Source organism: Oryzias latipes, chromosome 2 (genome assembly GCF_053564925.1).
Source record: "Oryzias latipes strain Hd-rR chromosome 2, Olatipes_Hd-rR_3.1".
Classification (NCBI taxonomy): Eukaryota; Metazoa; Chordata; class Actinopteri; order Beloniformes; family Adrianichthyidae; genus Oryzias; species Oryzias latipes.
This window is the reverse complement of record NC_136238.1, coordinates 3,453,228-3,464,211: the sequence shown is the minus strand read 5'-3', so window position 1 is coordinate 3,464,211 and position 10,984 is coordinate 3,453,228. Positions and strand designations below refer to the sequence as shown.

Genomic DNA, 10,984 nt, shown 5'->3' with positions numbered 1-10,984 from the left:
ATAAAACTCACTGAAAAATGTGATGATAAATATGTAAACAAATCCTTTAAAGGTCAATTCTACCATGACTTTAACAGTAAAGGATCATCAATCTAAAATAACAGACACATCAGGTGATCAACTATGGAAATTCATCAAATGGCCCGTAGTCCCCAAAATGAAAGAAATGCATCCAAATGAAAACAGATCATCTGAATTGACTGTGTTTGAAATTGAAGTCAGACTGTATTTCTCCTCATTGAATGGATTCAGAACTCAAATCCTTTATTGATGACATTTGGAAATCTGCTCCAGGATAGTTACTGATCTAGAGTCCAGATTGTTAAATGCCTTGAAATGTCATTGATGCTGAAAGATTTCTAGATTTTTAGACATGTAGACATTGTTTTGTGTGTGTAGAGCTGTGCCTTGCATCATTGTGTGGTTGTGTCTGAGAGTTTGTAATGATTATATTTCAATAATAATCAAATCTAAAAAGAGGGCGTCAGCAGCTTTAGCATCACCCACCAAGCTTTAGTTTGATGTTTTCTACTGGATTTATTTCCTTTTTGTGGAATAAAGTTGTTTTTAAAACATGATGGTGCTGAAACCAGGGAATTCTGGGATATGTCGGCATGTATAAATGCACACAAACATCCTGCAGACACACAGAACTCTGTGTTGATTATTTATTGATTTATTTATTCAATCATTCAAACTTTATTGCACATGATGTCATTTTCCAAGGATTCACTTTCAGGTTTGCAATAAGTACATCATTGTAAATAACAAATACACACATTTATAAATCTACTTTTAATGAAACCAAGTCATTGTAATTTTCAAAATAAAAGCCCGTTGTCCAACAGAGTTGTACTTTTCTAGCTGCAGACGTTTTTACCGTTTGAAAAAGTTCTCATCTGCTCCAAAACAGCCATCAAAGTGTATTTTGGAGATGTAGCTTCCAGCCTTAAAGGAGGCGGCGCTGTCATGGTGTGGGCTTTCCACTCTGGGATCTGTTTGTTCCCAAAAAGCATCTCAAAGCCATGAGGACTTTTCTGAACTTCCAGTCCCACACAGACACATGAGTTGGTTTGGTTCTCCTGTGTTCTGCAGCAGAGACGTTTTCCTAAACTTGTTGATGACTAAAGTTCTGCTGGTATTTTTCCTCTTCTAAACAGAACCAGAACCCAGAGAGTTCTGCCTTTTGTAGAGCTGCTTGCTTCAGTGTGTAGAGGAGTGTTTGATTCTCACATCTGGATCTATTTTGGCTAAAGGTGCTGTTTGCTGGTAACCCCCCCGCTGAGGATGTCTTTCTGTATTTGTGCTTCTGTTCATCACTAATTCAATCAACTTTTCGCAGAAAAACATCATTCAAACTAGTTTTTAATGTCTATTTCATATACATTTCCATCCATCCATCTTCCTCCGCTTATCCAGGACCAGGTCTCGGGGGCAGCAGTCTAAGCAGAGATGCCCAGACTTCCCTCACCCTGGCCACTTCCTCCAGCTCCTCTGGCGGGACTACGAGGCATTCCCAGGCCAGCCGAGAGATGCTTTTTTTGCTTTTTGGCTCAGCTCCCTCTTCACCACAACAGACCGATACAGCGACTGCATAACTACGGACGCCGCTCCGATTCGCCCGTCAATCTCACACTCCGGTATTCCCTCACTCGTGAACAAGACCCCAAGATATTTAAACTCCTCCACCTGGGACAGGGACAGGGACACACCACCACCGAGAGATGGCAACAGGACAACATCATCTGTAAAAAGCAGAGAGGAAATCCTGTGGTCCCCAAACCAGATCCCCTCCGGCCCCTGGCTGCGCCTACAAAATCTGTCCATAAAAACTATGAACAGAACCGGTGATAAAGGGCAGCCCTGCTGGAGTCCAACATGGACCGGGAACAGGTCTGACTTACTGCCGGCTATGCGAACCAAGCTCCTACTCCGGTCATACAGAGACCGGACAGCTCTCAGTAAGGGCCCCCGCGGTCGAACGCCTTCTCCAAATCCTCAAAACACATATGGTTTGGGTGAGCGAACTCACACAATCCCTCCAGCAACCTAGATAGGGTGTAGAGTGGGTCCACTGTTCCAGGAACAGGACGGAAACCGCACTGATGTTTCTGAATCTGTGGTTCGACTATCGGATGGACTCTCCTCTCCAGTACCCTGGCATAGACTTTCCCAGAGACGGTGAGGAGTAGTTGGAACACACCCTCCGGTCCCCCTTCTTAAAGAGGGGAACCGCCACCCCTGTCTGCCAGTCCAGTGTTACGGTTCCCAAGAGCCACGCAATGCTGCAGAGACATGTTAGCCAAGACACTCTCACAGGATCCAGAGACTTGAGGTGCTCAGGGCGGACTTCATCCACTCCCAAGGCCTTGCCACTGAGGATCTCGTTGAATACCTCAGTGACTTCAGCCCGGGTAATAGACAGCCTCCCCCCAAAGTCCTCATTTTCTGCTTCTTCAAAAGAAGGCGTGTCAGTGGGATTGAGGAGATCCTCGAAGTATTCCTTCCACTGCCCGACAATGTCCCCAGTCGAGGTCAACGCCCCCCCACCTGCACTGAAAACGGTGCCTGCGGAGAACTGCTTTCCCCTCCTGAGGCCGCGGATGGTTTGCCAGAATTTCTTCGAGGCCAACCGATAGTCCTTCTCCATGGCCTCACCGGACTCCTCCCAGGCCCGAGTTTTTGCATCCGCAACAGTCCGGGCTACAGCTCGCTTTGACTGCCAGTACCAATCAGCTGCCTCTGGAGTCCCACAGGCCAGCCAAGCCTGGTAGGACTCTTTCTTCAGCTTGACGGCATCCCTTACTTCTGGTGTCCACCACCGGGTTCGGGGGTTACCGCCGCGACAGGCACCAGAGACCTTGCGACCACAGCTCTGAGCAGCAGCCGAGACAATGGAGGTGGAAAACATGGTCCACTCGGACTCAATGTCCCCAACCTCCCTCGGTACCTGTTTGAAGTTCTCCCGGATGTGGGAGTTAAAGACTTCCCTAATGGGAAGGGCTCAGCCAGACGTTCCCAGCAGACCCTCACAGTACGTTTGGGTCTTCCAAGTCTTTCCGGCCTCTTTCCCCGCCAGCGAATCCAACTCACCAGCAGGTAGTGATCAGTGGACAGCTCCGCCCCTCTCTTCACCAGAGTGTCCAAGACACAAGGCCGAAGGTCGCCTGAAACAACTACAAAGTCGATCATTGACCTCCTGCCTCCTAATCCCCCGTGAACCCCCAACTTAATGTGATGGAGTTTGAGAGCTCGAGTGATCCCAGGAGCTAAGCTGTCTGGGACTTAAGCCCCTGGTAGGGTCTCCCATGGCAAACCGGTCCTGGATGACGAGCCAGACGAAGAGCGATTTAGAACTCCTGATGAAAGGAAACAGCAAGGACCCGATTACGTTGCCCGGATTGGCGTTACCCGGGTCCTACTCTGGAGCAAGGCCCGGGGTTGGGGCTCACAGGCCTGGTGACCGGGGCTCTTCCCATGGGCCCACCACCCGTAGGAGACCTCAAAAGCGGCCGATGCATTGTGGTTTTGGTGGCAGTCGAGGGCGGATGCCTTGGCGGCCCAAACCCCGGTCATGGAACTTGGCTTTTGGGACATGGAACGTCACCTCTCTGGGAGGAAAGGAGCCTGAGCTGGTGCGAGAGGTTGAGAGATCCCGTCTAGATATAGTTGGGCTCACCTCCAGACATAGCCTGGGTTCTGAAACTCAGTCCTTAGAGAGGGGTTGGACTCTCATATACATTTGTACATTTTTATTGTTTTATTCTGTTGGTTTTTGTCTGGTAGCTGCAGCATCAAATGACTTTAGAAAACGTAAAAAAGTGAAATAATTCAGATAAATGTGTATAGAAAAAACAAAGAAGTGGAGATGACAGTTTCTCTCTCTTCCAAATCAGCCCATGAGCCCAGCCTGATGTCACCACTGTTAGACTGCAGACTGGGGCTGCTATGCTGCTCCAACTCTTCTATCTGATCCTCAATCATCAATACAACCACTGGCACCTGGTCAGGGGCGTGTCCAACCTGAGAGGTAACCATCCATGACAATCCCCTTCACGTTGTAGCAGTGTTTCCAGCTAGAGCTAGGGCCTCCATCCACATCAGTTTAGAGAAACCGTCCAGGTTTACTTTGAACCAAGAGGAAACTTTTTTATTTAAAATGGAAACTAACTGGAGCCAGGTTAGTTTACCAGCTATTTACTGGTTGTTGTTACAAATTCATATCAGTGTTTATTTGCAGGAAACGACCAAACTTCACAATTTGACCCCATAGTGACCTTTCAGAAGTTAGAATTAGAGGAAGTGCAGTTCTCCATCAGTCCACTGGGGGAGCTGCAGCACCATAACGGAGAGACAGTGGAGCTGATCTCAGATCAGTTCCTGCTGCAGCTCTGACACTCATCTCCACTTCCTCTGATTCCTCCATCACTCTGATCTCCACCTCCCAGGAACACCGTCCAGTCACCACATCTCTGCAGACCAGCTGCTGCTGCTGCTCCTCTCTGCTCCTCCAGGAGGAACATCAGATTCAGAAGCTGCAGAAAGTAGAGAGACAGAGATGAAGGAGTGTCTCCTTATCTGGTCTGTCAGTCAGTGATGCAGCACAGCAGCAGAAAGAGCAGCAGGAGCTTCAGTCCTGTTCAGAGCAGCAGCTTCCTGTCATCTTCACCTGTTGGAGCTTCTGCTGCTCTGATTGGCTGACTGTTGTCCTGAAGCCTGTCATCATTCTCCTCAGAGCTTCACTGAGAAGCTGCAGCTTCACAGGAAACTCTGCATCTTTGCTCTCAGACTAACTTTAGGACCAAACATCTGGAAGCAGCTGGACTGACTCCAACCCTCTACTGACCTCAGAGTCTGCAGTTTGGAGTTTGGACTCTCCACCAGATCCTGGAGCTGCTGAACATCTGAAGACCGAAGGTTGTTGTAACTCAGATCCAGTTCTGTCAGGTGGGACGGGTTGGACTTCAGAGCTGAGACCAGAGCAGCACAGCTGGTCTTTGACAAACTGCAGCCATATAACCTGAATCCAGAACAAAGAGTTGAGTTTAAAGACAAAGTTCCTGTTTTTCTTCTTCACTTCTTCTAAAGAGTTCAGAGCTGAAGAAGATCAGAAAGTTTAGAAAAAGTCCAAAGATGTGAAGCAACAGCAGCAGATCAGAAGAGTCCAGCAGAAGCAGAGAAGAAGAACATTCAGGAACATTCAGGACAACATGCAGCTGCTTCAGGAAAGAAGTCCAGATGTGTGAAAGTCAAACATCAGCCTGTGGCTGCATCCAAACCAACTGATGTTTCTGCAGCAACAGCAGAAAAAGTCCACTTCCTCTTTCTGCTCAGCTCTTCTCCAAACAGCACTGAATCATGGGAGAATTTCAGCAGCAGGATGCTGGAAAGTCTTCCTCCCAGTTTTCAGGAGATGATCTTCCAGTCCTTCTCTGCTGCAGCCCTTCAAGCAGAGACTTTCAGCTCCAACAGATCAAAGCAGAGAGAAGAAGGAAGTGATGAGGAAGAGTCAGCAGCAAATGTTGGACATTGATCCCTGATCAAGCATGACTTCAGCTCTGAATGAAGAGTCAGAAGCTGCTGGGAGCTTTGATGGATGATGTGATGATGTTTGTGGATGAAAAGGTGAGGATGTTTGTGGAGGATGTGTCTGTCAGAGCAGCATCCAGCTGCAGCAGGACTCTGTCACCCTAACCCTTTGGACTCTCAGCTGCATCTGCTGAAACACAGCAGAACTCAGAGTGCATGTGAGCGTGCACGTGAGGCTGCTGCTTCTGCACTGCTTTAAAGGAGTCTCTTGGACCAAAGACACAGAGCAGAGCTGATGAGCCTCATGTCTGCAGTTCAGTCCTAACACAACTTTGTCATCATATTGATGTGAACACAACTGAAACATGGAGTCTGACCTCAGAGTCTGCAGTCTGCAGTCTGGACTCTCCAGAAAACCACACAGATGAACAACTCCTGAATCCAGCAGGATTTTGTTGTAGCTCAGGTCCAGTTCTGTCAGATTGGACGGGTTTTTCTTCAGAGCTGAGACCAGAACTTCACAGCTGATCTCTGACAAACTGCAGACCTTCAACCTGCAATGAGACAGAAAAGTGTGTTCAGGAGCAGTGATGCAGCTGGAGGTCCAGGAACTTGGTCCATTCAGTCAGGTGGGACCCGCCCTGATGAGACACTGACAGATGACATTTTTAGGAGAGATTTTGGAGGAAAAATCATGAAGACCTGGAAATGAAAATGAATTATGCATCGGGGGGGGGGGGGGGGGCTGTTTAGCAATTTCTTTTTCTGACTTTGACCCAAAAACATGAAGGTGAATGAAAATGCAGTAGATTTAATATAACTTTTATATGAAATGAAACTGAGAGTTAAAAATGGATTTTCATTTGAATTATGAACCAATAATCCAATAATTTTACTTTGATTAAAAAATTTGATTTCTAAAATGCCCCTCGTTTCCATCTGTGGGCTCAGAGCACCACAGATGATGGGTCGGTAAATTACCCACCAATTTACCCGCTGTAAATAATATTTTGAGCTCTTGTTTCTGATCCTAATCCATTCGTAGCCCTGGCTGAACTGGACCACTCCCACTCCTGGTTTACACGCATTGACCTCACTGATGTTTTATCTTTTTTCTGTCTGCTTCTACATCCTGAGTGTAGACATCTTCTCATTTACGTGTGAGACCAGCAGATGTGTTACACATGTTTTCAACAGGGGTTCTCACTCTCTCCAGGAATTTCCCATCAGGTATTAAAGGAGGTGCTTTCTGACTGTCCCCTGGAAGCCAACGTCACTCTCATGTATGGGGATGAAATTCTGATTTGTCATTTTAGGTCTGACTGGCTGCAGCAGACATTACGTCACCAATTACACAGGATTGAACCAACCACTCCATGACATGGTCAGACAGCAGAATAGGAGGAACCTTAAAGCAGACCTGCACTGGACTACAGAGGCTGAAACTGCTGTCATTGAACTAAAATAGACCCTGGCTGCAGCCTCTGAGCTGGCCACACCAGATTATATGTAGTAGCCCGTTCTTTCTTGGTGTTTCTGGAACAGAAGATCTAGCAAACGCTGTTCTGTTCCAGACAAAAGGGGGAGGAAGAGTAATACTTATGTACCTAAGCGTTATGTTAGACAACATGGACATGAGACATCACAAATGCACCTAACATACAGTTGGAGGAACCAAACCACTCTAGCACACAGTCATGGAATACCCATTACAAATATTGACCACACATGGAGGAGTGGCTCACATTCACACACAAAGGGATCAACATCACAGACCAAATGAGCACAGGAACAACACATGTGTGCTGAACCGGTGGAACAAACAGGAGAAGATCAGGTAGGATGTGCAGTCCACAGGGAGCAAAGAGTTCTACAGATGGTTGTTGTTTCAGGCATGACAAGGATGCATTGAGATCAGCATATGACGACGGACGGACGGACGGACGGACGGACGGACGGACAGACAGACAGACAGACAACTTTATTTATCCATTTGGGAGGTTCCCGCATGGACATTGACATCTCCATCGCATACAGCACTGATTAACATACATATAGGGATGTCACCAGGAAAACCAGAGAGGTTTCTGGTGGAAACCAGAGGCAGAATGAGGAGATCAGAATTGATTTTCCAGACATGGTGACCTCCATCAGAGGTCACAGGTATGTGTTGGTGTGCATGGATGAATTTACTGGGTGACCAGAGGCGTGGTCTACCAAGAGGGAGGACATCAAATCAGTGATAAATGTCTGGTTAATCAGTACATCCATCATCATGGTTTTCCCATCAAAGTCAGGTCACAGTCAAAACTGAATTGGGTAAAATCTGTGCACACACCAAAGTAAATGGGGTTGACTCTCTACCATTTGCTCTGATGTCAATCAGATGCTCAGTTATTCAGAGAGTAAGTTTGACCCACATGAGTAGCAGACAGAACTTTTTACAGGGCCACAGTCCCGGTTTCCATGCTCGGGAAGCTCAAATAACACAATGATTATTAAAATTCTCTCCATAGTTTTTTATCAGTTTTCTCCAAACAGGGGGTGAAGAGTCCAGAATGAGTCCCCACTGAGACTGACGCAGGTCTTGACTGGGTGCTGATAAAGGTCATCAAATGGAGATGGTCAGAAGCATGTTGGACAAACCCTTCCAAGTTGTGGAGAGAACGTCGCATGCAGTGAGGGTCCAAGGCAAAGGTGACACCTGGTTTCATTGGAGCAGCTGAACCACAGTGACCTTTGACACGGGTCCAGCTGGACCTCCAGGCAGCAGCTGAACCACAGTGACCTTTGACATGGGTCCATCAGGACCTCCAGGCAGCAGATGAACCACAGCGACCTTTGACACGGGTCCAGCAGGACCTCCAGGCAGCAGATGAACCACAGTGACCTTTGACACGGGTCCAGCAGGACCTCCAGGCAGCAGATGAACCACAGCGACCTTTGACACGGGTCCAGCAGGACCTCCAGGCAGCAGATGAACCACAGTGACCTTTGACACGGGTCCAGCAGGACCTCCAGGCAGCAGCTGATCCAGCGGTTTCCCACAGAGGCTCAACCCACACAGGGGCAGAATAGTCCCCGGGTTGCACCAGGAGTCATGTGCTCCTAAAGTTCTCCTCCTCAAGAATAGGGCTGGAGCGCCCCTAGTGGTAGGACTCAGGAGAGGAGAAGAACATCAGGTGGTTGAGTTTCTCTCCTACTTTTCTGTGTTGGTTTGATTTCAGCATTTGTGAGGTCATCCATGTTGTGGTGTTTTTGTGAAATGTTTATTCAGGTCTGTGGTGAGTCGGGTCAGGTGGGATTATATCTTTTGTGATTTTTGTGTTTGTTGCTATTTTGTGCGTTTGGTTGTTGTTTGATTCGTTTTGTGTGTGTGGTTGTTGTTTGATTCGTTTTGTGTGTGTGGTTGTTGTTTGATTCGTTTTGTGTGTGTGGTTGTTGTTTGATGGTTCACTCGTCGTCCACCTCCTGTCCTCCACCATTGACAGCCGGGCCCCAAAGGGAATGATGACCTTGTTGGCAGCAGGGGGGTCCTGGGTTTGTTGGTGGAGGGGGGTGGGGGGATGCGGTGGCACTGTGTTTGTGATGTTTTGTCCTTCTTTTGCTTTGTTTGTGTGTGTTGTTATTGTGGGGTGGGGTTTCTTCTTTTAGGTTTTTCATTTTTGATTTTGGATCTCTTAAGAGATCGAGACAGGGGTATTGTATTTTCTATGATCTTTTATCATGCATTTACTGGATTCTATATATGCATGTCTATTGTATTGCAAAAATATGCTGGATTCCTGCCTTCAGTAACAGATAATATGAACAGATGTCATCAGTAGGCCTGTTTTTGACCTTTGGTCTCTGTTTTCTTTCTGTACTGGAGTGTTTATGGAGCCACGACACCTGCAATGCAGACTACACAAAAAAACACCAGTCTAATTAAAGCTACAAGTAGCATTTAGCGGGCCCGAGCACGTGCGACCGCCTGGCACAGGCGACCAACCCGCGAGCAACGCCCTGCTTAAGCTGTTAAATGTCGTTCTTCCTTCTGCTTTCTGGAGCTGCAAGCTACTGTTAACATGACAGGAGCCTGTAGGTGGGGGGTGGGGGGCTGTAATCTGTTGGCTTTAAGGACAGAGACTTTTGCATATAGCATGAAAAAAAATTCTTCAACTGAAGCCTTGTTTAGACCTGCTCAATTTCTCATCCAGAAAAAGGCATTTTCAGATTAAAAATCAATCAAGCAATAATGATAATTAATAACACTGTACCTAATGATGAGAAAAATGGAACTGATCTAATTTCCACTACAATGTCTAGACAAGTGTCAGCTATGTCTGATAACTTGGCCAATTAGCTGGACCGGGATCTTGCAAAGTGCAGGTGGTTTAGCATCCAGTGTGATGAGTCTGGAAAGCAGCATTACTGCATAGCTGTCGGTTTTTATCAACATCAAGAGAAGAACTCTTGACACAACTGCCCTTACAAACAACTACAAAAGGAGTTGAAATGTATAACATGGTGAAAAAGTCTTTGTGCAGAATAATGTACCATTAGTAAAGCTGGCAGCAGAGACGGCAGACGGGGCTCCTGCTATGATCAATAAACAAACAGGTTTCATCACTCACTGTAAAGCTGACCCAGACTTTCCAAAATGTCTGCATTACTGCTGCGTCATTCACCAGTAGGACTTATGTGTAAAAGTGATTGGCCCTGGACTAGAGGTAAGTTCGGGCCTAAAAAATCCAGCCCGACCCGACACAGGTCCGCGGGCATTAAAGCCGAACCCGGCCAGAACCCGACCAATTAACTTGACTTGCAGGCCCGAGCCTGAAGCAAACCCGAAATTTCAAATTATCCCATGGTATTTTTGGCAGAAAAAAAACGCAAGATTTAACGTTAAAATAATCTACATATTTTTATGATCATGATAAATGCATTTGCACAATGAAATAACGCTGGAACACAGAATAAGAGGCCAGACAAAGAGAGTGAAAGACAGATCTTGATGCGCACTCGCTTCATTACGCGGAGAAATAGTGCAGCCACGGCGGTGCATGTTTGACTTTTCAGTTCCCCTGTCTTAAGTTTATCCTTGACTTCTTGCTGCTCCATATCGGGGATACCTAAACAAAATAGATGCGGACTTGAGGAGGGAAGATTACATTCACGACACGTGCACAGAGCTGCGGGTGGCCGGCGCCCCCCTCTTTCTGCCAGTTGCTGGACCACAGTGTATGTCAATCAACGGTGTGCTGGTGACTGGTGGGATAGAGGGGGCGGGGTCTGCGTGTGTGTGCGTTCGGTGAACGTTGTCCCTCTGAGTAAGAAGAAGCTGGCTGTGCCTTTCGGTTCGTGCGTAACCATTCTGACGTTCAGGATTAATAAAGAGCCGTTTGACAACCGCCCGCCTAAGGAGCTTCTTTGCAGCCATTACAATATATTTATTAAAAAAGTCAGCGAGAGA

The 10,984-nt window shown here is 47.0% G+C and overlaps 1 protein-coding gene across 1 annotated transcript in view; it reads right to left on the bottom strand.

Moving 5' to 3' along the window:
• Window positions 1-654: 654 nt before the first annotated feature.
• LOC144983614 (NACHT, LRR and PYD domains-containing protein 12-like) overlaps window positions 655-10,984 on the bottom strand; it is a 62,344-nt gene continuing 52,014 nt past the window's right edge. Inside the window, exons 8-10 of the mRNA XM_078930498.1 lie at window positions 5,907-6,083; window positions 4,847-5,020; window positions 655-4,535 (exon numbers count right to left, since the gene is read on the bottom strand). Of these exons, the coding sequence (XP_078786624.1) occupies window positions 4,529-4,535; window positions 4,847-5,020; window positions 5,907-6,083 (358 nt within the window). The 3' untranslated portion in view covers window positions 655-4,528. The remainder of the gene's footprint in view (window positions 4,536-4,846; window positions 5,021-5,906; window positions 6,084-10,984) is intronic.